Below are 27,678 nucleotides of genomic sequence, written 5' to 3'. Positions count from 1 at the left end.
CAGGAGTAAAAATTCTCTGCATAACGCCTTACATCCACAGCTTTGTATGTGTGTGTGCGGGATGTGGCTAAGGCTGAAATTTAATGATTGTTTCAAGGACCTTCCAAAATAGTTAAGGCACTGAATGGGAGAAGAGTGCAGAAAACTTGGCAGATAGACACAGGCAGCATATGCCCTGTTCATCTAAAGCATGACATGGACTGAGATGGACTCAGGACAAAGGGTGATCAGAGGAGTGAAGAGGGTCAGTAGAGAAGAAGGTGAGCAGAAAGGCAGAAGGATTTGCATCAGGTGAGACTGAAGAATTTTATTTTGTTGCAGAATGCAGTATCAGTGAAGTATATACCCAAATGCTGTGAAAGGAAGGGAGGTGGGAATTTGGCTAAGGAATTGTTTGTGTTACATAAAGGCCATTGTAGAAGTTGCAGTGACTTTGGCATCATGTGATCTTTTACATATCCATGTACGTGTAAGTTGACTCAGTGAAGCAGTATGTGCAAGGAGACTATAGCTGGAAGGATGGCTGTTGGAATGTCTGAGGTATAATTTCGATGGGGTGTGGGAAAACGTGATGTTCATGGGGATTTGCCACAACTTTTCTGTGGTAGGAGATCATGCACAAGAAGATTTATAGCAACAGTGCAGAGAAACTGTGCGATGCTCCAACCCATCCAATAGAGAGTGTCAGCTCCAGCTTGCAACCAACTGAATCAGTAAATGTGGAGGCAAGAAAGAGACTTTTTTTGTGCGTCCCATGTGTTTCTTAATAAATGCCGAGTTCCCATAAAAATCTAGACCCCTTGTAGCTGCCACTCGATTCCTGCCAGTTCCGGGTCCCTATCAGTTGATTTTCCTGAAACAGGCACCATGACTCAATTCACAAGCTATTTCCAATAGCAAGTTGGGCTGATTCAACTTATATCCTGCCCTGCTGTGTCTGACTCATTCTTTCCCATCTCCATCTCTAAGAGAAGTCCAGCGGAAGGCAGAGGGCCCTTCACATAGATGCTCAAGGTCTCTATCAGATAATAGGTGAAGAAATATTTGCCATGACCAAGCTATGGTCATTTTTTGCCATTCCTTAGTCACTTGGCAGCCAATGGAGGGACGAATCGAGAGCAGGGTGGGGGAGAGTAAATGAGACAGAGAGACGAGAACAAAAGATTCTTTTGTGGTACAGAGAGAGAGAAAAGGGAAAGCATCACCAAATGCCCAGAAGCCATGTTTGTAACAAGAGACCTATTCTCTCAGCTACTTGGAAAACAACTTGGAGTAAAAAGGCCTGGTTGAATTAACCCTTCATGGAGGCAATTCACTGAGCATGAAGGAAAGAGGCATGGCCACGGCGGACGCAATCTGCGTGGCGAGGTAGCAGTCTTGGCTCTTGGGCAATTTAAAACAACGATTTGTTGTCTGGGAAGAGGAGCTCGGGATGATGTTGGGTGGTTTGGCCATACCAAAGTTTTAAAATGTCAGATATCCTTTCTTCATAGGAGCTTTGGTTTTGGAAAAGATCACCAGAGGGGTTTTTGCAGCATATGAGGTGATGACTTTCCTGTTGATGTTTTTCCTAGAGATGCTATGGAGTGAGGAAAACAGCACCCCTAAAACTTATGGCTTACTGCAGCATAATCTTGTCCCATCACGACCTCTGTGAATTCAGTTTTTATTGCTGGCCTTCAAAAACTCTCTCCTTGCACATTGCATCTCTCTTGTTCGTGTCTTAGTCCTCTCTTTGACTGAGAAGACCAATTTTACTGGTGTTAGGGGTTCTTTGTACAAACGAATTGAAAGTATGCCAAATCTTACATTTCCGAAGAAACAACCATCTTTAATTCATTGTGAACTCTCTCAGCCTCCTTGATGTTATTTATAAGGAATTTTCCTCTTTAATTGAGTGGATCTTTGGGTGAAAGGAGACTTCTGGGATGATGGTACCAGAAAAAGCTCTACTCAAGGAAAGAGAATCTGCACCTATTTGAAGTTAATGTGGCATATTGGCATATGCTGTGTCAGTTTGACTGCGAGTTTGCTTCCGGGCGTTCTAAAGGAGCGAGACAGACAGATCTCAAAGAAAGCTTCTTCTCCTCATAAAAGTGCAGAAGGGACAGCACCCTCTGGAGCCTCCTAACAGGGCCAGGCAAAGGGGTGCAAAGAGCAGTCTGGAAATGGAAAGATGTTTCTCCTCTCTGCTTCACCATCTCACCAGGTCAAGAGCAATGTCCATTCATCATGGGTCACCCATCCCCCTGGCCTGATGGCGCAGATGGGGAGGATGCAGTGGGTGCCCCTGGAGCCCATGGTCAGGTGGGCTGCCAGGCTGATGTGGGATGCAAACAGCCTTAAAATCGTGCTTTTGTAAATAAGTCATCACATGGCACTTGTGCATGTCTCTTAGAGCAGCAGTTTGAAAACAACCAGGAAAATCATGTGGCAACAGAAGTCTGCAGGCTCCCAGCCCTCCCCCACTCCCTAACCTTCTCTCTCCCTTTCCTTTCTATCTCTCTCTCTCTCTCTCTTACTGAGATGGAGTTGTCAACAAAAGCTGGAGTTGGATTTTGCTCCCACTAACCTCATCCAGGGCTTTGGGGTATTTGTGTTGGCACTTGGTGTTGGCATTCAACCTACCTGTGCTACTCAGACCACCTGTGCTGTGTGATGCCCCCTGCAATCCTGCCAGGCGAATTTGCAAATTCAGTCTCCTAAAGGGATTGAAGGACATTTACCCAGAAGGGATTTTAAATATGATTAAACCCATTGCTCAATGGGATTTTCTCTATTGCAGGTGAGTCTGGCAGAAATTGTCTTTTTCTTGGCAGTACAGTTTTAAGACCTGATGGGCACTTACTGGAGTTACTTGTAAGGTCAGAAAAGAGAGTTCTGGAGTTTGAAAATTAAAAAAACTTGGAAGTTCTCCACTGCTGCCTCATACAACTCATTCACAGTAGCACAGCAAAGCAGGAGTCTTGGAACATTGAGACCTCAGCTGAGCTAAGAGCAGGTAGTGTTCTGTGAAGAAAAAGTGCTACTACACTGTCAATTAATGCATATCTTTGAGCCTTGGCTCCACTCATGGTCTCCTATTTTAACTGGCATATGCCGACCAACCTTGCTGAGTGCAAAGAGCTCAGAGCCAGGAGGGGACTGAGGGATTTATTGGGCTGTTCCAGGTGAGGCTCAACCTGTCCCACTCTCCTAGCACTTGGGTGGTGTTGTTGATTACACCTTCTTCTACCATACATTCCTCTAGCTATCGTTTCCTCTAAGCTGGCTTTTCCTAGCTTAGAAGCTCAGGATCTGAGTCTGCAGTTAGTAAGATCTCTACCTTTTCTTGCATTATGCGTTCCTCCCAATGCTCCTCTCCTCTCCTCTCCTCTCCTCTCCTCTCCTCTCCTCTCCTCTCCTCTCCTCTCCTCTCCTCTCCTCTCCTCTCCTCTCCTCTCCTCTCCTCTCCTCTCCTCTCCTCTCCTCTCCTCTCCTCTCCTCTCCTCTCCTCTCCTCTCCTCTCCTCTCCTCTCCTCTCCTCTCCTCTCCTCTCCTCTCCTCTCCTCTCCTCTCCTCTCCTCTCCTCTCCTCTCCTCTCCTCTCCTCTCCTCTCCTCTCCTCTCCTCTCCTCTCCTCTCCTCTCCTCTCCTCTCCTCTCCTCTCCTCTCCTCTCCTCTCCTCTCCTCTCCTCTCCTCTCCTCTCCTCTCCTCTCCTCTCCTCTCCTCTCCTCTCCTCTCCTCTCCTCTCCTCTCCTCTCCTCTCCTCTCCTCTCCTCTCTCCTCTCCTCTCCTCTCCTCTCCTCTCCTCTCCTCATCTGAAAATGGGACGGGTTTGGCCTGAGTTAATATTTACAGCAGATGGGAGTGGGCTTGATGGAAAGAGTTTGCCTCAATACAGTGCTGCTGAACCGGTGTGAGTAACTTCACTATGGCTGGTTTAAAAGCCCTGTTTCTCTTGTACCAGAACCTGTCACCCCACTTGGCAAGCTGTTTGCTGGACCAGCTTTCCATGGATAGGAAGAAGATTATTCAGCAAGTGCTGAAATGGGATTCCCAAAAAGCTAACAAAAATCTTTAGTTCCTCAGTGTCCAGTTGCTCCAGGCTATCTCCTTCTCCACAACCTGTGACTGATTCATAGCAGAACATCTGCATCTTCTTTCCAATTTGATCCACCAGGCCAAATCTGTTCATCACTCAGCATCCTACCCCTAAAAAGTAAAATCATCCTGTCTGAGAAATTCCCCAGCCAGGAATCATAGAATCATGGAATCATAGAACGGTGTGGTCTGGAAGAGACCTTAAAGATCATCTAGTTCCAACCCCACTGCCTTGGGCAGGGATGCCACCCACTAGACCACATTGCTCAAAGTCCACTTAGCCTGACCATAAACAGTACCAGGGTGGGCAGGGAGGGCAACCAGTGTTTGAAGTGAGAAAACAAGACCTGAAAACCTCTCACAGGACTTATATTTTGACTAGGTTTCCTTGATAGAACAAAATTTCATCCAGTCTAATATGGTGTGTGTAACACATTGCCACTGTTACTTATCAAGGCAATAAAATACTTAGACACAGGATTAAGCCCTAAATAAAGGAAAATTAAGACTGTTTCCAAATAAATGATGTCGCAACATAAAAGATTCTATCTGGAGGATCTGGCAAGTCAGTCTAGGTCACAGTGCTGCCAAATCCTTTCCCTCTGCACTTGTTCTCTCCTTTAAAAAAAAAAAAAAAAAAAACAAAAACAAAGCAGAAAGAAATGTGTGGTGACAGGTAGGAGATGTTGTGGTCCTGGAGAAGCAGAGCCCCATCTCCTTACACAGCTAGCAGGGAGTGGAGCAGGAGAGCGGAGGGTAGCACAGTGCTGTACAGCTGCAGGGCTGCTCACAACAGGGCAGAGCTCCCAGAGAATGTGCTCTTTGTTCACTGCCTTTAAAGGGTAAGAGAAACACTTATGCATGGCAAATTAGCCCAAAAATGTATTTCTCTAAAACACCCGATTGTCTGGCCAGCTCTGCAGCTGCAGGGAAGTTCCAGGGAGAGAAGGGGGAGGCGGCGGGGAAGGAGGAGGGAGGCAGGGAAGGAGGATATTGATGGCGGGGGGGGGGGGGGGGGGGGGAAGGCAAGATGATTGTGGGAGTGAGGGAGAAATTCTCATGCCTCCATTCAAACAGAGCTGACCAGTGAGCCAGGGGACCCCTGACAGAGGGGCCACGTTGGTGGTCAGGGAACCACGCTGTCTCCTGGTCTCCTGGGGGGCAGGGAGAAGAGGGGACACAGACAGCTGTGCTGTGGGCAGCGTGGGAGCAGGCACCGGTGCAGCCGGCAGTGCCGGGGAGTCCTGCCACCCGGCAGGTTCAGCTGTGCCATCTGGGCCGGGATGCTCCGCGAGCAGTGCCATGCTCCTCTAGTCACCGTGTCGCGCGTGCCAGGGGGCTGTGACTCCTCTCCTGCTCCTGAGAAAAGTGCACAGGGTTTGACTGTCTTCGAGGAGCAGGACCTGTGCTCTTCCCAAGAGGTGGCACTTAGGTTTAAGACATCCCAAATGTACCTCTTGGTTAGGAAATTGATCTGAGCTTGTTAAGAATTTCCAGCTTAATTCTGATACCCATTTTAAAACTCCCAGACCATTGCTGGCAGAAAAGTGATTCCTTGAACTTCCCTGGAGTTTGGGAAGCAAAACCTAGTGATAAGATTCTTGACAATGGCTTGGACTGTGAAGTTCATGGTGAGTGCCACGGTCTTGTCCCTGCCCCAAGGGATGCCACTGAAAGTAGTTAGGCCCACCCTGAGCACAGCTGAGACCTCGGAGTCCAGGGAGTGTTTCCCACACGGTCTGGGATGAGACATCCTATTCATGTGCATGTACTTATTTTATTTTCTGTTACCTGCTGCTGTGGAAAGAGAGGTGGCCCCTGCTGCAAACTACAGCACTTTGCAGGCACAGCCTTGGGGTAACCAGATTGGTCCTTGCTGCTGCTGACTGAATGCTCCTGGGGACATCTGCAGCGTGATCAAGATGCCACCTGAAGGGAAGCAGCTCAGGCTAGGCTTTGCCTTTGAGGACACTCAGGGGTGCACTTGCCCGCAATAAATCCAGGTCCCAGTACTCTGTCCTTTCTGCCATATGTCATGGCCTATTTTGGGCAGACACTAACTTCTCCTTCAAAGTCACCGGTGCCACCTGCTGCGAGGACTGGTGAGACTGGGAGGTAGCCTTAGGTTAAGCCAAGCTTAGATTGCCCACGAGAAAAAAGAGAGACGTGAGAATCTCAGATGGGATTTGGTTTCAATACATTCCCGCAACTGTCCAGCTCAGGTGTAGGATTGACATTGCCACCAGTTCAAGTTGGCACAGGCAAAACATACTCTGTTTCCAGGTTGCTGTTATACTCATCATGTGACCAAAAGTTTTTGAGGAAAACCCTGTCACTCTTTGGGTTTGTAATCCAGAAGTTCTATAAAGTCCCCTTTCACTGGACCGGAGAAAGGGAAGGACAAGTGGACCTGGATGATTTATCTGCACAAGTAGCGATACCGATGGCTGCTGAGAATTATTCACAGAATCATAGAATGGGTCAGGTTGGAAGGGAACACAGTGGGTCATCTGGACCAACCTCCCTGCTCAAGCAGGGTCATCCCAGAGCACATGGCACAGGATTGTGTCCAGACAGTTCTGGAATGTGAGGGAAACTCCACAACCTCCCTTGGCAGTCAGTTCCAGTGCACAGTCACCTGCACAGTAAAGAAATTCTTCCTCATATTCAGGTGGAACTTCCTGTGCATCAGTTTCTGCCCATTGCCTCTGGTCCAATTGCTTGGACAATTGCCTATTCATGCTTTGAATCTTGCCCATACATTCTTTCTTTTCAGAGGTTTCATGAAGATGCTTTAGTTAGCATTGGGTATGGAAGTAACTGCTGGATACAGAGCAGGATCTGACGGAGGGAAGCCAGAATCCAGTTTGAAAATTTCCTATAGTGGAGAAGCTCATCAGACTTTTCTTGAACAGGTGTGATGAGCAAAGAAGGAGGTGGGGAGCTGAACCACTCTTTAAATGAGGGATTGGGAAACTGCTGGCAGCTGTATAATCCTGTCATCACTACATTACACATTTCTTTATGGCCAATTCACTCTCTTATTTTATGTCTACATGGGAGAAGAGAGGATGAAAAATGTTAACTTTAATCAAGTCAGCAATCCTTCTTGGCTTCGACACACTTCATTTTCCACTCAGGTGAAAGAGGTTCTTCTGCGTGCACTGACACATATCCCTGTGATGAGGGGGATTCTGTCCTGGTCCCTCCTCTCAGACCTTCACATCCCTGCCACTCCTCATGTGTCCCTCTAGAAACACCCTGAGCTGCCACCACACAAACATCTGTGACCACATTCCATGATCTGAACCTTAATTGTTAAGGCCACAAAGCTACAGCGGTGCCAGCGCTGGGCTTCATGCCTGACCTTCAGGGAGTGGGTGACACAGATGGATGGCAGGCCTGCCGTGAGTTCTGAGAGCATTTGTGCCAAGGTGGGACTCAGGGAAACCAAGAATCCAAGCATGTTCCCGCACTTTGTGGAAACCCTGAGACCTCCCAACCATGGCAAGGATGTGGCATCATCAGGTGGGAATGACTGGTACCAGGCAAGAATTTATTGGCAAATAATTTGCTAAGAAATGGGACTTCAAGGGAATGAAACCAGTTGCAAATTCAGACATAATTCAACAAGCACTTTTGACTGGAAAGTGAGTGTGGGAGACGGATTTTTAAAATATCAAAACATTTCATTTCAAGGCAATCTTCCTGAATTATTCTTTTCTAAATGCCAAAATGCTGTGAATGGACATTTTCAAAGTGAATTTCTGACATTTTGTTTCAAGCCAACATTTTGCATTTAAAACTTGACCCAGGTTGAAAGATGAGAGGTCAGTCACAAGACCCTAAAACAATGAAATAAAACTTGCTATTTAAAGCTCAGAATAATGTTTCAATCTCTGAGTTATGCCACTTGAAATAAAAGTTTTAAATCGCCATGGAGCTCCTATGCATGTTCAGATCAACATGCCCCTACCTGACACCTCTGAAGTGGTGCAGTCATTGGAGCAGAAGCAGACAGTGTGGTTGGGATAAAACCAGCCAGTAGTGGCCTGAAATTAACTAAAAAATGCCCTTATGCATCCCAGACAGAATTTCACTCTTCTATCGATAAATTTCACTTTGATCTCAATGGGGCTTTTTATGGTGGGATGTGCTCCTCTTAGGGATGTTTGCATCCCTTCACAGCAATGACGAGCCTGTGCCTATGGCAGTTTTACTCTGCTGGCAATTAGCTTTAGGCAAAGTGGCAACCAAACTGTTATCATTTTCCATCCATCCCTGGGAGCACTGTCCCACTGATCTCCATGCAAACCAGCAGAGCTCTTCATAGACATATGTCCATAGGCAGCTCCAGGGAAAAAAATGCAAGCATAAGCAAAGTCTACGTGCAAGAAAATCTCTGCTAATTTGGGAAGTGGCCCTACTACTTCTTATAATGGGTGGGTACATTGGGGGACAGCAACCAAGCAGGTTGAAGGACACTGACAGCGCTTTGAGAAGATGCTGTGCCCCGCAACTGCCTCTTCTGTACAAAGGCAGGCTCCGTCTCGAGGGACGTGAGGATTAGCCTTCCTCCCCCTTCCCCGCCAGCCCCAACTCCTCACTCCCGCTGCCCCGTCCTCCCTGCCGTGCGCACGTGGTCCCGGCTGGCCATGAATAGAGTTGGCACGGGTGGGTCCAGCCTGAGCCGCTGGGCCTCACGGCTCCCGACCTGAATAAGCAGCATAAAGGCACAGAGCAGCCCCGTCGCGGCTCTGTCCCGACCCATCCTCCCCAGCTGCAACAGCATCCGCTGTGGGCCCAGACCTGCCATTCTTATGGAGTCCTTCTGTGCAGTTTGTCTTTCTCTGCCTCTCTCCTCTCCTCTCCCCCCCACCCCCGCCTTTTTTTTTTTTTTTTTTTAATCCCCTTTTTTCGAACATATCATTACAGGAGCAACAAAAAAGATGGGACAATACAGCCATTGATGAACTGCTCTCGTCCTCCAGTCCCGATCCCCCCCACTCCCTCCCTCCCCTTCTCTGGTGCGTGCCAACACTCTTTCCACCCGCCCAGGGCTGGAGCCAGCGCCAAACAACCTCTGCTAATAAACAAGAGGAACCAGATAAACCAGGAACACAATAGAGGGATTTGTTGCACTTTAGTGATGGTGGGAACAATGTCAACTCCGTGGCGCAGCTGCATGGACCCCCTCCCATCCTCTCCCCCCAACGCCTCGTGCCCCCTGCGTACTTGCAGCCCAACACTGTGATTTATGAAAGGCCAAAGGTCACCATGCATTAAAGGGCTTCTTTCTTGCATCATTTATTAACCCCTCTATGACAAGGCGCACTCATTGTGGCAGTGGTGGTGGCACAGGGAGCGGGGCATGGGCAGAGGAGTCCATCCCAGTGCCACCATGCATCTTGCAGAGGATGCTGAGATGCAGGCTAGTGCTTAAGCCTGGTTTTACACTGACCTGGTGGGGGGGGAGGAGGGGAGGCTTTGGTGAGATATGTTTTGGCCAGCAAAAGCAACTCATGCACTTCAGCACAGCTGTTTGCATTTCACGCAGGTCACCGTCCGCCCAACCTACACTTGCTGCCAGGCGGTGAGCGCAGATCGCTGTGTATGCTGTGGCCATGCACACACCGAGAGCTGGCCTGAAGGGCTGCCCTGAAGGTTCTGTAGTTCACAAGGTAGAGTTGACCACGTTGCATCACCAGAGCCTTAAGTCATCCCGTGCTACCAGGTGTTGTCACAGGGGCTGCCCAAGATGCAGCTGGGCAGAGAGGAGGCAGTGGAAGAGGATGGATCACTCCAAGGTCTCCTTCTTGGGAAAGTAGAAGTGTGCCCAAAATCTCTCCTTGGCTCACCAGAGCTGGTTTCCATTATAGGCAAAGCTGCAGTGTCACCGTAAAACATTTTCAAGCCTTCCTGTGTAGCCATAAAACAACACTGTGAAACAGCAGCGTAACAAATCCTTGGACTGTTCTCTTTCTCCTGAAATTGCAGTGACCAAGTCAGTTTGGGTGAGCCACTGCAGCAGCAAAGGCTTCAGCACTGAACTTTGAACCCTGAAGTACAGCCCCATATCCCTGGCTGTGCTTGAGGGTTCCCTGGAGACCCTGTCCATGGGCAAACTTGCTTGGGAGGACAACAACATGGCCATCACAGGCTAGGGGTAGTGAGAGAGCCCTGGAAAGGAGATGCCTGCTAGAGTTCATGTCCACTGTGAGAGCAGTGGGGCTGTGCTGGCACCTGGTTGCCTGGCCCATCCCTCCAGGCTCAGCAGAGGGGAGGCTGTGTTGGCAGGCTGGGATATCTCACCCCTCCCCGGGATGAAGGGATGGGTAACAAGGGACAAGCTTGGGAGCCCTTGGGGGTGTCAGGGTGAGCCCCTGCACAGGACAGAGGGGCATGGAGGCTGGGGTGAAGAGGAAGACAGTCCCACTGCCCAAATGCTGGCTGGTAACTCTGGTTACCAGCCAAACTGCTCCTGCCCTAGTGCTGGTGCCTTGAGGCCGTGCTCCCTCACTCATTCTCCCTCACATTCCTCTGGGAGCTGATCAGGGCTTGAATGACACCCCAGATGACTCTTTGCTATTAATTCCTGTGAACAGAAAGGGCTCCTTGTTCTCCCAGTCCTACTCTCTGGAGGAATTACAGGGGCCAAGGCAGCAGGCTGAAGCCTTCCCGACTTAACCCTTCCCCCGGCTCCCCAGGAGCCTCCCTGCATCTAGGGGACTAGCAGAGGTGAAGATCACTCTGGAGCCACCTTGACCACCACTGAATGAGCCCACTGGGGTCACTAAACACTGCTACAGGCACGGGTCCTGTTGGGAGGATCCCCTTTTCTGGTTGTTCTGCCCAATCTTGTACAATTCCCTTCTTTTCCCCTCTAGGCATCTCTCATCTGCTGTGCAGACCAAGAGCATCCAGCTTCCTCCATTACATAACACTGGATATGCCAGACTCCATCCCAGAACAGGCAACCCGGTCTTTCTCCCCCAGCTCTACCCCTTCAGTGCATGCTTTTTGGGGTTAGCCTTTTGGAAGGACACCTGTTCTCTCCAGCAGGAGATGCAGGGGTTAACAGCCAGGCAGGCTCTGTGCCATCTATCAAAGCAGGTAGCAGACAGACGTGCTTGCCCATTCCTCTTTGATCTTCCCAGACCTGAGTAATGCAGGAAAATTGTCCATTTAGCCATCACAGGTCCTTGCCATGCCCATGAAACCTTAGACTGGCCAAGACGACAGGCCAGGAGGTGCCTGAAGTCTTTGCAATGTTCAGAGATTATTCTCCTCCCTACTTTCCACAAGGTTTTCCCTACACCTCCTCTCTGGAGCAGCTGGCACTGTAATCCACTGCTTTAGAACAAAAAATGCAGCTGAGCAAAGTCTGCTTGGCTACATCAAGGCCATACACCAGTGGCAGCAGCATTGTGGTATCCTGCATCTGTGGCAGCCCTCACCATCCCTTGGAGAGAACAGGTTTTACTCCTGCTCTGGAGCCAGGCAGGACTCTGCAACCACATCCCAGACCCAGTCCCCAGAGAACTTCCTGAGGACTCCCACCCCTCCTGAGGTGATGGGAGTGCAGGGCTATGCACCAACCAGCACCATCCAGGCTTTGTTGCCCATGGGGAATGATAATCCTGGAGGAGGGCAGTCACTGTGACATTTCTTTTGCTGCCTGCAGAGGACACTGGGTTGTTAAACAGCCCAGTCCACCAGTAAACAACTCCAGGCACTGCCTGCCTTGTGTTTCCCCTGACATCCCATGGCAAAACTCCCTGCAGCATACGGATGCCGTATGATGCTGCCAAAACCCAGGCAGGGCTGCAGGCAGCTCTTTGCATTTCCTGACTGACCCACAACCCTTCCTTTCTCCTAAGGCTGCCTCACGAACAACCAGTTCATCAATGCCCATGAGTGGAAGCTCAGAGGCACCTGGAAGGGTCTAGGACCAACAGTGGAAGCTTCAGCCAAGAAAGGCGAGGGGTGATGAAGACCAGAGCCCAGCAGTGGTTTCTGTGCCCAGCTCTCAGTTGGGAGGCTGCCTATGGCACAAGGCAAATCGAAGAGCTCTTTGGAGATTGTGGCTGACACAGAACTGAGGAGGGTGACACAAACATGGCCTTCAGGGACCCTCTGCTTGTCTTGTTCACGGACAAGCCTTGAAAATGACCTGCACTCTGGGAGCCTGGAGGGCAGTCATGACATCGTATGGGAGAGGAATTTGGAGAGAAGGGCATGAGGAAGTGGTGGAGACGGGGCCAGGCTTAGTCCTGATCTTTCTCAGGCTGACGTCAGTCATGTCCCGTGATGTTTCACGAGTCAGACCATCTGCAGATTCATAGGTTTGCTAGACATTATAGTGGTCTTTCCCTTTGCTCCTCCCTGCTTTTTCTCAGAGCATCACACTTACACAATCATCAAATAAAAAGGGTAAAAACTTTTTTTTCTAGTTTTTACAATTTTCTCATGACTTCCTCTGTGGAGGTTCAAATGGTCACCTGGCCACTAGCTTCCACTTGCCCCCGGGACTGAGTAACCATCTTCCCAGCTACCCTATGGCCGTGATGATGAGGTGTGATAAGGCCCAGTGGCATCAGCACACCAAAGGCAACATGCAGTCCTCACTGAAGGTGTTGGGTATACTATTTCTGACTGGGACAGCAGGACTTCCAATGTGGGTCAGCTGTCCCTGACATCTGCAACCCTCCCACGACCATCTGGGTTGCCTGCTCCTCTGCCTCCCTCTTTCTCCCTCATGGGCAGGGAGACAGCCCCCCTTTTCAGCTGTCCCCCCCCTCTTCCTCACCAAGCCATGCCTGCCAGCCATGTCAGGAAGCAGCAGCAAGCTTCATACCGGCAAAGATGCAAACCCCACTTTGGAGATAGGGCAGATCAAGGGTTTGGCTTTGGTGTGAGAAACCTAGTTTCCCTCCCTAACGTGATGTTGGTATGGCCATTCCCTGTCCTTCACACAGCATCACAGGGGGGTACAGCCAGTGCAAATCCACACCAACCTGCCTGGCACGGACAAGAAGGCAGCAGGGGCAAGACCCCCTCCCACCCCCAAATCCCAAACCTTGCCCCCCACCACCACCTGCCCCTCATTGTCTCACGTGCCCACCTCCACATGAAGGGGATTTTGCAAAGAGGAGGTGGTGCCTGCTCATCCATTCCAGTGGCTGTCCCCATCCTGGCCACTGCCGCTGCCTCAGCTCCTCCTAGCCCGGGCTTCCTCTCCGGTCTTTGGGTCTGGAGCAAGCTGGACGCTCTTAAAAAGCTTTTTATGTGCGAGCGTGTGTGTGTGTGCGAGTGTGTGTTAATCACATGATTGTCATTCACCTGTATCCTGAACAAAGACCGTGCACTGTTTAAGGCCCAAACAAGAAAGCCAGAAAGGGAAGGAGGGGGGCTTGTTGTGAAAACTGAAGGGGCCGTTGAGAGAGCAGGCGCGCGCGGGAGAAAATCCTTATCAAACTCCCAATTCATGGGTCTCCCTTTCCCTCAGCACACTGTGGGTATTGTTTGGCTGGGGGTGTGTATGTGTATTTTTTCGAATGTCTGTATCATCCCCTCCTTGCTCCCCAGCTCTGACGCTGTTTTACTGTATGGAAAGATTTCACAGGGAACCCCTCCCATTTTCCCAGGCAGTCCTGGGACAATACCAATGCTGTGCCCCGGAGTTGGGCAGGGGACAAAAGCTGGCTCTCGTGCTGGGGATCCCGCTGCTCCTGTGCTGTGGACAGGCTCTCCCCTCTGACTCCTCCCTTGCCACAGGTGCAGGGGAGAGGTGTCATCTAGCAAAATCCCTCCCCCGAAACCTCTGTGGTCTCACCTTGGTGGTGGATGTGTGCCACCAATGTGGTCCCCTCGCTGAAACCCTACCAAGCAGGTGCTACCGCGATGATGCTCCTTGTTCACTGAGCAGCCAGCCTGGAGTGGGGTCTCTTTCCTATCATCTTTGAGAGTGGTATGGACACAGGATAGATGGACAGAAGAGACTTGAAAAAGGATATACAAAGACTCAGTGCTCTGAGAGGGGGCTGAAAAAAGGGGGAAATGGACTGCAAAATAAAAGAGAGTTCAAAAAGTAGAGGCAGGACCAAAAGAGACAAAATACAAGAACTGGAGAAAGGCAGAATGGAGGGAAAAAGGCCCTTCCTCAACATTTAAATACGAGGAGACACTCAGATTGCAGAGATTGTATGGCTGGTACATGCTCCTTTGAGGACATCCCTCTCTGCAGCTGAGCCACCCACGGCTCTACCAACAAGGCACAAATTGGACTTGGCTCCTGGCTGGCTGGTGGTAGGAGGCTCTGACGGGGATGGTGAGCAGTGGGAAAAACACTGGTCCAGTGCCCTGGAGGTTACTGAAATCCCTTCTGGGTCTGATTCCTTTCTTGCCCAGTTGAGAGTGGTGGGTCAGCACCATCTTGTTCCCCCTGCAGAGTTCACCTGTTGCACTTGGGGTGTGAGCTGAGCAGGCTGTAAACTTTGCTCAGTGCCTTGTGGGGCTCTTCTGTCTCTTGACTGGGAATCTTCTCCAGCAAAGCACTAGAGGACCCCTGGCCTCTCATTCCCTATCACTTGAAGCCTTGTACCATGTATCCCCACTCCAGAGGAAAACAAGAAAGCTCTGCCATGCTCCCTCTTTCCCATGGAATCCATAGGAACTAGCCACCTGAAGGGACGGCAAATAAACACCATTTTCTGGCCATTTTCTGTGTCACTCTCCTTGCCCCAGGTTGGAGGTTGACTGCAGCCAGGGGAACAAGCAGGGTGGTATTTCTCAGCAGTAGCTGCCTTCTTGAGGGGCAGGGGACCAATCTTCCAGTTCCAGTTCTCCCACACCTCCTATGCAGGGCCCCTGGAGGTTGAGGATGACCCTTACTGGCTGGGGAAGGTGCCACGAGCTCTGCAGTATCACTGACTCTGCATCCAGTGGGCCACAGACAACTCTGTGTGAACTGACCTTGCTTCACTTGTTTTTGCTGGTCATCTGCATGCCAGACAGAGGGTGAGCTGCCAAATTGCCCCTGTCTGTGCTGTGAGTCCTCTTCTTGTGCCAACTACAACTGGGGTGTCTGTTGGTGAGAGAACTCATCCCAAATGGCAAGACTTGAGGTTGATCAGCTGCTGCTTTGGCCACGGAAGCAGGGCCTCGATGCTCTTTGTGAGGCCCTCCACTGGGTCTTCTTGTCATCAAAAAGACACATTCCTCTCTTCCAAAGGAAAAAAGGCATCATGTGAAGAAAAGTATTGGAACCTATCTTTTTTTCTGGAGTAGGTAATGCTGAAGAGAAGAAAGGTAGGGGATGATCCCATGACAGTTATTTTTTTCTGTGGCATGCAAGAAGCTTGTTTAAGCTGCCTGCTTGATCCCAATGGCATGTAGCCATTCCCCCTCCCAGCTCTGTTCAGTAAAGGCTTCTCACTGGGCTTTAGTGAGGCTTTCCCTGCAGCCATCCTATGGTTTCAGAGCTTTATTTACTCCAGACAACACCAGGAGTGCAGGGAAATGGCCCTAAGCTGTCAGCCAGGTTTGCAGGGGCAGCAACCAGCACCACAGGTTTGCTCTAAGGGTTTAGCTAGGGTGCTCAGCACCATCCTTGGGACTGGTTCCCTCATGGTCCATGTGGTGCCAGCCAGTGATTTTACTGGACTTTCTGACACAAAGTCTCTGAAGAGTCAATATCTGCTATAGGAGTTGAAAGTGTTCTTGAAATCCCTCCAAGCTGTTTGCCAGGGTCATATGCATTAACTTCTTTGTATTTTCTGGCTTAGCACTGAAGTGCCTTCAGGTTGGGTCTCCAGCAAGGAGCTGGGGCAGGAGCCCGGTTTATCTCATTGCTACCTTAGGAGATCATCAAAATTTTTGTGGGTGACTTCTCATGGTTACAGAGTTGGTGTTGGTCTACACTGGCCCTGGTAGCAAAGGAAATTGAAGAAACCAACTACCAGAGGGACGTGGGAAGGAAAGTGAGCTGGAAAACAGAAATGTGAGGGAAAATGTTCTAAACCATTGAAAACTGAGATCCAGTGCACGAGCAGCAAGAATGAGGGTGAGAGTCCTTCTCATCAGGAAACCCCACTTTCCTTGTGAAAGACCACACATTTGCCTTCAGGAGCAGCTCAGCATGCTGGAGGAAGCAGAGCCTGCTTGTCTTGGCAAGACCCCACAGAGCCCATCCCTAGAGTGCAAAAATCCTAAGAAGGTTCAAACTGGTATCCACTGTCTAGCAGCATGGCATTTTCCTTGGACCTGACGTCCTCCACCCTCAGAACACCTCAGATCCCCTGCATCCCCTTCCCCACCCTGCAGATGCAGGTCTGAATGATGTCCTTTCCACAGTGCTTTGACCCCAGGGTCCCGGATCAACTTGTTTCAGCACAGAGGAATCCTCGTGCAACTCTGTGACAAGGACCAAGGACTCATTTAGCACACGAGGAGCACTAGACCCTTCAGGAGTAACCGTGCCATCAGGGGGAAGGAGGGGGACCCCCATCCTGGGGATGCACACCCTTCTCCCCAAACCACCCAGACCCCTTCCAGCATCCCACCACCCCAACCTGGCAGGGCTGAATCCTCCAGCACCGCCTCTGGGGTGGCCATGGCACAGAGAGCAGCCCAATGCCAGCAGTTCTCATGAAGAAGCTGGCACCATGGAAAACAAGGAACGTGCTGGTGGCTGAGGTGGGGTGGGGGGCTGCCTGTGTCCCCTCCCCGCCGTCCCTGGCCGACCGTATTCTGGCTCTGAGGAGTGCTTGGCTCCACCTTCCGCCCTTCCCTCCCCCGGTGCTAAGCAGCAAAGCCAGCTAGAGACATCCAGCCGGGGTATTAGTAAAAACCAAGCCTCCCTCCAGGAATGGCACTCGCTTGAGAGCCTCCCTGTGCTGCGTGCCCCGACGCCGCTGGGGCTGGGAGACAGAACAGGGGGGCTATTGGGATACAAATCACAGCCCTCGCAGGATTTGCCCGGCACACCGGCCAGCAATGTAAGTTTTCCTACCTGAGCTCACTCACACACGCGCACACTTTCGTTCGCGCTTTTTCCCTCTACTTTCCCTTACTTTTTTCATTTTCCCCAACAAGAGCCTGTGTTGCCTTCTGAAACTAGAGGGATAGCAGCTCTTGCTATGCACTGGCTTTTTTTTCCAGTTAAGCCAGAAGCATGCTTTTCCATCACTTCTCTTTTTTTCTTTTTTTTATTTACTTCTTTCTTCTTCTACTTTTTTCTTTTTTTTTTTTTTTTTTTTTTAATTTCTGGATGGGGAGGATAGAGAGGCCTTTATTTTTAGAGTGTTTCTTTCTCTGAGGGGGGAACTGCTGCAAAGCAGCAGGGACTTTTAGAGGTGACTGCAGACAGAAGGAGAAAGGCGGAGTGTGTGGGACAGGCAACCCAAAGCTATGGCTTGTCTCAAAGTTAAACTTGGTTGTGTTTTTGTCTGCATAGATATATAGATACAGATATGGATATATGAATGTCAGTATTCATATGCATACACACACATAGATTGGAGTGTGTGTGTGGATGAAGTGTAGATGTATTTTAAGCTTTCGGTTTATCAGCTGTGAGAGGAGAGTGAGGGATGAGATGTTCCCGCAGAGGTACTTTCTCACAGTTGGGATCAGGGTTTCTGGGTGTGGATCCTGGGCCTGGGCTGGTCCCCTGCATGGTGGTGCCACCCTCTCAGATTCCCTGGCACCTGGTATATCAGTCTGTTCTGGCTTATAGATACAGTGCTGGTGCTTCCCCTCCCATGCCTCCCTCCAGACATTTCACTGCATGTCTTTGAAATAAAGGGGCACTTCCCCACACAAGTTTGGTGGCTCTCCTCCACATTCCACTCCTCTGTGGGGTGCTGTGCCCAGGCAGACTGATCCACGTCTCTCTCCTTTCAGGTCCCCAACCCTCCTTATCCCTCTTGCTGTAGGCCCTTCAGCACATGTCAGCTCCACACAATTGCAGAGATAGGGAGCAATATTCCAATTAAACAGGGGCCCCAACCCATCCCCACCCCCATCGATCACGGGTTCTGTGGTGTGTATGGCAGTTGCTTTGCTTGTGCTTTAATTGAGCAGCCCCTGTCTCGTGGTTGGCTCTTCAGAGACCTTGGAGTCCCTTTCAGATTTGGTGGTTCCTTCTCCTTTTCTCTCTTTCCCCCCTTTTTCTTTTCTTTCCTTTGTTTTTGTCTTCCTCCCTTCCCTCCCCAGTGAGAAGAAGGACAGCGAGAAGGAAAAGGGAAGGCTCGAGAGCAACGATGGCTGACGACCAAGACCTTTCGGAGGTGGAGATGAGCCCAGTGGGCTCTGAAGACCACCATTGCCTCTCCCCAGGACCCTCCATGGCGTCAGACAACTCCCCGCACCTCACTGGCTCTGGGAATGGGGAGATGGGGAAGGTGAAGAAGGAACAGCAAGACTCAGAGGCGGATGATGACAAGTTCCCGGTGTGCATCCGTGAGGCAGTCAGCCAGGTGCTGAGTGGCTATGACTGGACCCTGGTTCCCATGCCCGTGCGGGTCAATGGAAGTAACAAGAGCAAACCCCACGTCAAGCGGCCCATGAATGCCTTCATGGTCTGGGCACAGGCTGCCCGGAGGAAATTGGCTGACCAGTACCCACACCTGCACAACGCCGAGCTCAGTAAGACCTTGGGGAAGCTCTGGAGGTAAGAGCGAGTAGTGGAGCGTGGGGTGTGAGGGCTGAGGTCTGGAGGTGTCCTCTAGAGGACCATGTGGTCATGTGGAAGGATGGAGACTTAGCGGGATGGAAGGGGTGTCTCTCGAGGGGACTTCTGTACAGTGAGCCCCTTCCTAGGAGGTGCGGTTGTTGACTGGAGCAAGAGTGGTGGTTGGATGTAGTGAAGGCTTCCTCAGCAGAGCTCACCTCCGTCCTGGGCAGCATGGACCATGTTTCCCACTAAGTTTCCCTGTTGTTCCTGGTGAGGACACTCTCATTCTGGTCCTCCCTGCCTGACTGCCTGGGGAGATCTTGTTTTCTTGGCTCACCCTCCCTGCTGGGCTACGTTGTGCACTACCAGTAAACTGGCTGAGCTCAAGACTTAAGAGCTAAGTTACAGGTGGCTGCCTCAAGCCTGTCTGAACTCAGATCCCAGCACTAACAGGGTTTTTTTTCTGGGCAGTGCCACAAAGCAAGAGAGAAACCAAGTTACAGCTGAGGAGGAAGGTCAGGGGAAAGGAGACAGGCAGTCAGAGCCCCACACCCGTTCTTCCCAGGATGGTCCCAGTTTTGGCAGGCCACGCAGGTGCAGTGAAACAGATGAGGAGAGACACAGGTAGAAATGGGGGCTGAGGCTTAGCAGAAAGGAAGAGACCTGCAACAGTCCCAGCCTTAGCAGGCTCTCTTGGAATATGCTGGCTCAAATGAGCCCCATCTTCCTTTGCACCCTGAGAGATGCCCTCCCTTCTCACGTACACTTCTCCTTTGGCACCACCAGTTTGCGCACCTATTTTCACTTTGTGCAGATCCCAGGTCCTTTGCACACCCTCCCCTCCTTCCTCCAGCAGATCCATAGGCTGCCCTCATCGAGTGCAGCCAGCCCATGAGCGTGCAGAGAGCCGTCGTGCCCAAGCCAAACGTGTCGGGCTGGCTGTGCCGCTTCTATCCCATCGGATGATCTCTGCCAATAACCCCATCGACCTGTTACTTTCTGCCACAAGTCCCCAGCACAGTGCCCTGCCTCACGCCAACCAACGCAAACCAAGGCTCATGCAAATAGCCCTCTCATTCTCTCACACCCTAACAGCATTTCATAGAGGATGGCCTCTATGTTTTGGGTGAGCCAAGAGACATTTTTTGAAGCAGACGCTTCACTTCTAAAACACACTATAGCAGCTGATGGCAAGGTCTATTCATTCCTGCCTTCAAACCTACTAGCTTGCAAGGAACCAACCCTCTGGGCGTTAGATTCTCCCTCTGCTATGTCAGCCTGTTTGCCATGACTCGTGAGTGTCTAGTGTAACCCCAGCAAAGGGATCTCTTTGGGAAGTCAAAGGCAGGGTGTTGATTGTGAACGTCTCATCTGATGCCTCTTTCCTGCTTGGATCCCCTTTGCCTTTCCTTTACCACAGCACTTGCTTTCACCTGGGACTCTGCTGCCAGCCTCTGGACTGTGAAGCTGTGCTGGAAAGAAGGGATGTGTTGGGGGGACCCACCCTTTTTGTTCCCAAAATGTTGATTTCAAGATATCACTCCTTTACTGCAAAATATTGCTAGATTTTAGAGCAATGGCCTCTCCCTCCAGGCACCGCATTTTCTTTGAAAATATAGCAGAGCAGTGAAACCTCCATAGGTATTGCACTCGGAGTACAGGGAGACATAGCCCCCAGCCTGTGGCCACAGTCATGCACCCAGCTGCCTCCCCGCTCCCAGGACATGGCTCCCGCTGCTGGCCGCACGGGACTCGGAGCAGCGGGACACTGCCACCAGACAATGGTCAAGGTGCCCCGGTGTGTTTCTTAGGGCACAATGAGCCAGGAAGCCTGGCTCAGATGAGAAGCTTGTGGGGTCAGGCCTGGGGTTGTTGAAGCTGCTGAGTTTGCCACCTGGGTGCTTCTCTTGAATGTCTCCTCTCCTAGTGCAGGCTGAGGCTCTCCGAGCCGTGCCAACCCCTATGGAGACCATACAACACAACAAGCTGGGTTGTGGGTACAGGCAGTGTCTGGCCACATGCATGTGTCTTTCTGTGAGGCTGGGGGGAAATACCAGCTACAAAACTCCAGGGGAGGTGGCCCCAAGGTTACCAGGACAGTAGTCCAAAGCCTCGCCCCCCACCCATGGTATGGCTGGGCTTCTTCCACTGAGGTTCCCACTGCCTTATCTACACTGTCCTCCAGGTAAAGCTCCTACACATGGGAACAGCTGCAAGCAGACGGGATTTTTTCTGGATGGCTTAACCTCAAACTTTTGATGAGGGTCCCTGCAAAGGGCCCTGGCCCTACCCTCACAAGGTGGCCACCCAAACCCTACTGCCATGGTTTGTCACTTTGGAAAATGTTGGCTGTTCTGAGCTTTTACGGATAAAGGGTGTGTTAGACACAGGTAAAGGCTGGTGAGCACAGGGACTCCCTGCAGACCACCATTAAACCAAGCACGTCCCCAGCAATCGGCACTGGGTGGGGACAGCAGAAGCTGGGAAACCTTGAGAGGCATCTGCAAAATGGGATGCAGTGGCTCAGGTTTGGGGTTTTTTTAAGCCCAAAATTTGCACTGCCATGTCCTTCACAGGCACCAGCCCTCATTGGAAGGGGCTGCAGGATATGCCCTATGGCCGTGTTACGCATCTGACCCCAAACATGGTGCCAAGGGACTTACGGCCCCATCCACCTTCCCACCCTGTACCCACTTAGGGTGTGTGAAGGGTGCAGGCAAAGAGGACATACTAAAAAAGAAAGGAGAGCTTGACGGTCATGAAATCTGTCCTTGAATGCTTTCCTTCCCCAGGATGGGACAGGGAGCAGCTCCCAAATGGAGGCTGGCTGCTGGAAATGTCGGCATGACTCCCAGCCAAAATGCCAGCCAGCACCACCTCCGGGGCTGAAAACAAGGGAGGCACGGGAAGAAGGGGAAGAAGGCTTGGTAGGGAGGAGCAAGGGGCCCCGATGGAGGGATCTTTGCATGAGGGTGGCAACACCCAGGGAATTGGTTCATGCCCACAAAATCTAGGGCCATGGACGCGTAGGAGGGCTGCTTTCTGCTCCTAGCCGGCCCTTGCCTTGCAGCAGCCCCAGTGCCCAAGCCCACCACCGCACTGACTCATTGGCAGCTGAGTCCCAGCCAGGGTCAGGCCTCTGGCTGCCGAGCCAGGCGCCTGGCACGCGGAGCGGTGCAATGCCAGGCGGCACAAGGGGAGGCTGTGAGAGGCGAGCAAGAAGGTTTCTTTCTCCTCCCAGAGTGTGGCGCTGGATGCTTGCCCCTCTCCCTTCGGCTCGGGGGTGAGCATTTGGTGTCGGGCTTGGATAAGCCCCATGAAGGGCTTTGCTCTGTGATCCGTAACTTCTCTGCCCGTGCGAGATTCCTTTGCATTATGGCCTGGGGAGCGTGGGGGGCAGGAGGGGGAGGGCAGGAAGCAAGTGAAATCCAAATCCCCCCAAATCTCCTGGCCTTTGCCTGCTCCCACCAGTTTCACTTTGCTAAAGCCGATTTGAATTCTGATCCCAGTGGGAGGGAGGAGGGAGCAGGCAGCCTTGGAGAGAAGGCAAAGATGTGGGGAGTGGACTTGCCTCTGTCCTGCTGGTGCCACTGCCCATGGGCTGCTGTCAAGGGGAGAGGAGGTGAGGCACTTGAGCATAGCTCAGAGGGCAGAGATCTGACACCTGTGTAGCCTCCAATGGCTCTGTTTCACACCATCCACAAGATGGATCTTGGAGGCTGAGCTTTGCAGATTTTGCCTCTATTCTCCAAATCCCACATTCTGCAAGAATGAAGGTTTTGCCAAGGCAAGGTTGCTCCCAGTCCACAAGGCCTACGAGGGTTGGCCCTTGGAGGGCCATCTGGAGTAGCACAGGCTGAGGGATTAGAGCCCTCTGGGACGCGTGAGAGTGGTATACAGTGGTGGGGGGGAGACAGGAAAGCTGGTGTTGGATTCATGGTGGCTCAGTTGCTTTAATCTCCAGGATTAAGGCAGTGGAGGAATGTGGTGTGTGGCCACGACTTGCTCAGGCTGACTGGAGTGAACCTAGGTCAGCACCATGAAGGGCTCCAGCCCATGCCACACACCTTCTGTCTGCCAGCCGAGGGGATGCACAAGGAGTAGGGGGGAAGGGGGTGTTTAGGGACCAACCCATTACTTGCTGGTGACCCCTTTGATCACCCACCAGATTTACCTGGATATTCCTTGAGCCATGCCTCCTCTTCATCTTCAGTTTTTCAGGTCAGTTCAGGCCTTTTGTATTTTCCCCAGAGCCTACAGCTTAACAGGATTGGTCACATTTTAGTGCTAAAGGCTTCAGGGGTGCCAAGGTGCTGAAGGTGCTGAAAAAACCCCATGTAGTTTTTTTGTTGAGGAGAAAAAGGTGTGGACATAACATAAATGGAATTGTTTTTTTTGCTGTTTGTGAGCCCTGCCATTCCTAATGGCTGTTTAGAGTTCCCAGTCACGAGAAGACTGGTCCGTTCTGAGAGCACTGGTTTTTGGTTGGAGGCAGGATGACCTTGAGTCACAAGAATATGAGGAGGAAAATCATAAAATGAAATTGAAGTGCTTCCAGCTAAAATGCTGCAAAAGGCTTGAGCAATGAGTTTGATTTTATCTTCAAGTGCTCTGAGGCATCTTGCCTGTGCATTTCACCATTTCCTCAGAGAGCCTTAACTAGAGCAGCCTATGATCTGGCAGGAATATAGAGAAGGAGCTTACATTTCTGCAGTGCCTTTCATCCAGAGATCAGGACTCATCTACTTCTACAGAACTAGCAAAGTAGTAGCTAAATTTTTTACAACTGCTTGGCCAAGTTCAAGAAAGGCTGGTCCTTTGTGCTTCAGCCTTTTCCATTATCCATGTCTGAGGTGAGCAGGACCTCCAGGAATAGTAGAATACGCTGTTTCTGCCCCTTCTGAATTTTCTTTAATTCCTTTTTAGGATATTGCAAGATGATTAAAGGTTCCTTTACATGGTTACTGTGGAGCCAATATCAATTGCTGCTATAGGTGCTCCATAGAGCCTCAAACTAGGAGTAGAGCCTATAGAAGGAGGGAGGTTAATCTGGAACAAATCCAGTCTGGGGAAGAGCAAGAGACATGGGGCAGGCAGCGCTACAGGTGGTAAGGGTGTGCCACCCTACCTTTGTCCAAAGGACAATTCCAACTGGCCTTAATTTGCCCAAAGTTTTTAAAAGCAGCTCGTTCAACCTTATTGAACACAGCTACAAAAGGCTGCACATTGCCCTTTGGCAATGGAAGAGAGGGTAAGTTGGACTTTCTGAGGTGAGAAGCATCACACAGGTGGGGAAGGGGGACCCAGCTCCGGCACCAACCAGTGTCAAGGCTTAATGACTAACAAGAAGAAGGAAAGCATTGCTGTCTCCATGGAAACACTCCAAGTTCTTCCTGTTGTTCTGGGAAGTACCCTCCACGGGGCAACACCCTGGCATTTGGATTTACGCACCGTGTCCCACAATACTGAGCAAAGGTGTTTTTTTCTGACGGACCTGCCCCACTTCTTTCTCACCTTGGTCTCTGCAGGTTATTGAACGAAAGCGACAAGCGGCCCTTTATTGAAGAGGCGGAGCGGCTGAGGATGCAGCACAAGAAGGACCATCCCGATTACAAGTACCAGCCCCGCCGCCGGAAAAATGGCAAGGCCACACAGGGCGAGGGTGAAGGCCAGGTAGAGGGGGAGGCTGGTGGGGCTGCTGCCATCCAGGCCCACTACAAGAATGCCCACCTGGATCACAGGCATCCCGGCGAAGGATCGCCCATGTCCGACGGCCATCCAGAACACTCCTCAGGTGAGTCCTGGGTCTCAGTGAATCTCCTGACAGGCTATAGCCAAGTCAGAGGCTCAAAAAAGGCAAGTCATCATGGTGAAAGCCTTAGTGGTGGGGCTCACACCTGGCTCATGACCCAGCAAACTGCTAGTGTCAGCAGTACAGGGACGTGCCCGAGTTTCAGAGGTACTTGCATTCCTCTAGTCAGGCAAGGTATCGTTGCATCCTCCCTTTTTTCCACAAGACAATTAAAAGAGATTTGGTTTTGGCTAATTCTTTCACCCTCCACTAAAGCCTCCAGCTAGACAGCTTCTGGCATACTGGGAAGAACAGAGCTGGGTTGTGTATAGAGCCAGTCATAAAGCTGGAACTCACCTCTTCTCTCTTTTTCCTCCTCAAAATATTCTTCACTTTGCAGGTCAGAGCCATGGGCCCCCCACACCTCCTACCACCCCCAAGACCGAGCTGCAGGCAGGCAAAGCAGATTCCAAACGAGAAGGGCGTTCCCTGGGGGAAGGGGGAAAGCCACACATTGACTTTGGCAATGTGGACATTGGGGAGATCAGCCATGAGGTGATGTCCAACATGGAGACCTTCGATGTCAATGAATTCGACCAGTACTTGCCGCCCAACGGACACGCCGGCCACCCAGGCCACGTTGGGGGCTATGCGGCAGCGGCCGCTGCTGGCTATGGCCTCGGGAGCGCCCTGGCTGCAGCCAGCGGACACTCTGCCTGGATCTCCAAGCAGCATGGAGTCTCCTTGTCCACTGCCACCTCATCGGTGGTGGACTCAAAGGCCCAGGTGAAAACGGAGGGGTCCGCCTCTGGAGGCCACTACACTGACCAGCCCTCCACCTCCCAGATAGCTTACACATCCCTGAGTCTGCCCCACTACGGCTCGGCCTTCCCCTCCATCTCCAGGCCACAGTTTGACTACCCAGACCACCAGCCCTCGGGACCCTACTACAGCCATTCCACCCAAGCCTCCGGCCTCTACTCTGCCTTCTCCTATATGGGACCTTCCCAACGTCCCCTTTACACTGCCATCTCTGACCCTGCACCCTCCGTGCCACAGTCCCATAGCCCCACACATTGGGAACAGCCCGTGTACACAACTCTCTCCAGACCGTAGGGAATGGGGAACAGTGACCGAAGCAGCGACGGAAAGGCTCCGAAGAATCAGCACAGGCAGAAGAGCCTCCGAACTCCAAGGTCACTCAGTGCCATCCAGCCACCAGAACCCACCAAGTATACAGAAGTGCCTTTCTTGATCCCAGCTCTTGCTGGCACACCCACCTAGAGGAAGGTTTATCATCCTTTCGCCCTTTACCAATTTCACACAGGCCACGTGACTGGCTTGCGACGCCTTATTGGCCTTCTAGATGAGGAGGATTCTAGACATGGAGTGACTGGTCTGTGGTGGGTTTCGTTGTGTGCACCCTGGACTGTACGATGAGAGAGACTGTCCTTTCCTTCCCCTCCCCACACTGCTCCAGGGAGTTTGCAAGTGTTTCCAACAGGCCACAATGGCCAACACTTCATCACCTGCTGCAGGCGAAGGGTGGCCGCTCAGCCGCGGCAGATGTGTCATGGGAGGAGCAGTAGGGAGGATGGCATGGCCGGCTTCCTTGCAATCAGCGTCGTGCAGCAGTCCTGCCTAAGATTCACACATGCATGAATCTTGAACCCCTTGGAAGACCAACCTACGCTTGCTTCCCTGCTGATTTCCACAGTTGCACCCTAGCTTTTCTCCCCACCTCCTCCCTCCATCCTGTCTCTGTTTAATCCCACACTCTTCCCAGCATGGAGATTTGAAGGCTTGCCTGAACAGTAACAGGAGATTTGGGAACAGCATTGTCAGTCTTAGCGTGACTCGTATCACAGCCTGTGTGCACATGCACATTCATGTATGAAGGTGGAGGAGAGGTGGGGAAGGACCAATGAATCATTACGGTGCTACAGCTGAATCCTCCTGTCTCAAAATTACTCTGTATCATTCATTTATGTCTGGCATTGCTGGCCTCTCAGTCTCTTCTAATCTCTTCAGAACCTCAACCAACCTCTGAGCAAACCTGGTCCTTGCTCTTCCATGTCTGACAGTGCCTGCATGAAATGAAGAGGCACCAAGAAAGCTACTACACACTTGCCAACACCCCAAGTTGGTTCCAGTACTCTTTGAGCTCCCACTCCAAACCCAGGCTGAACTCATTCATTCATCATGTCTCCCAGCCAGCCAACACCTCCCTCCCATCTATGCTGAAAATGGAAAGATACTCCTGTGGCTTTAAGCAAGGTAGATACAGACTTGATCTTGGATAATGAAAGAAAAGAAGCCTACTTAGGCGCAAAGCAATCTTCTTTGCCTCTGGGTTTCAAACTGGAAGCAACCAGCTCTTAGACATCAACCTCTTTTTTCAGACCAACATCTGAGGACAGTCTGCTTGCTTCTCCTTTGTCACCTCCAGGACTGGGGTAGTTTGTCATGCCAGAGAGTGAACTGGCACAAAAATTGCCGCAGGAAAAGGTGATTCCTGGCAACTGATTGCAGAGACATGCTGTGGGACTTTCCAATGCATATTCCAGTCTAGAAAGAGACTTTAACCAAATGTGGACTGTGATGGGTGCTGCTGTATCCCTCTGCTGATATGACTGTCAGATGGCCTTCCTGCCTCCCTTAGCTACAGATGACTTATTCTTGTGGTGTCTGAAAAGATCATGTAGAATGTTTGCTCCCTGTACGCATGTAACCTCTTCCAGCCATGTCCCCTTATTTATGCAAGTAGCACCTTCCTCCCCCACCTCCCTTTCCTCAGTCTCTGTGCCATCCTAGCACCATTAACTCTGCATTAAACATATGGAATAATAAACTTAAAAGTTTCATTTTCGCATGTCCAGGTTTTTTCAACCTCTTCCCTGCAAGCCTCTGTTTTTTCCCCCAGTATGTGTAAGATGGGTCACACACCACCACACAGATGCTGTGCACAGCCTCTCTGCCTCAGGAAGAGGACACAGGCAGAATTCTGACCAGCTGTCCAGACTCTTCTTTGTTTACACCCCACCTCCAGTCATTTCTTCCATGAGGAAAGCATTAACACTGATTTCTACTCTCCAGCTGAGGTACAGCACATGCAATCAAGAGTACT

At 51.1% G+C, this 27,678-nt stretch overlaps 1 protein-coding gene across 3 annotated transcripts; it reads left to right on the top strand.

Moving 5' to 3' along the window:
• Positions 1–74: 74 nt before the first annotated feature.
• SOX10 (SRY-box transcription factor 10) lies at positions 75–27,423 on the top strand. Of its 3 annotated transcripts, none has more exons than XM_032107857.1 (4): positions 75–291; positions 18,301–18,757; positions 24,289–24,554; positions 24,952–27,423. In XM_032107857.1, exons 2-4 carry the CDS (start codon positions 18,348–18,350, stop codon positions 25,665–25,667), a joined length of 1,392 nt encoding a protein of 463 aa, XP_031963748.1. In that variant the 5' UTR covers positions 75–291; positions 18,301–18,347; the 3' UTR covers positions 25,668–27,423. The 3 variants fall into 3 exon arrangements, with proteins under 3 accessions (XP_031963748.1, XP_031963746.1, XP_031963747.1); XM_032107855.1 differs by lacking the exon at positions 75–291 and adding an exon at positions 15,091–17,081; XM_032107856.1 differs by lacking the exon at positions 75–291 and adding an exon at positions 15,091–17,081 and having other exon boundaries at positions 17,367–18,757.
• Positions 27,424–27,678: the final 255 nt, after the last annotated feature.

The sequence above is a fragment of the Corvus moneduloides genome, chromosome 4 (assembly GCF_009650955.1).
Source record: "Corvus moneduloides isolate bCorMon1 chromosome 4, bCorMon1.pri, whole genome shotgun sequence".
Taxonomy (NCBI): Eukaryota; Metazoa; Chordata; class Aves; order Passeriformes; family Corvidae; genus Corvus; species Corvus moneduloides.
Note: the sequence above shows the minus strand (reverse complement) of the source record. Positions and strands in the feature narration are given on the sequence as shown.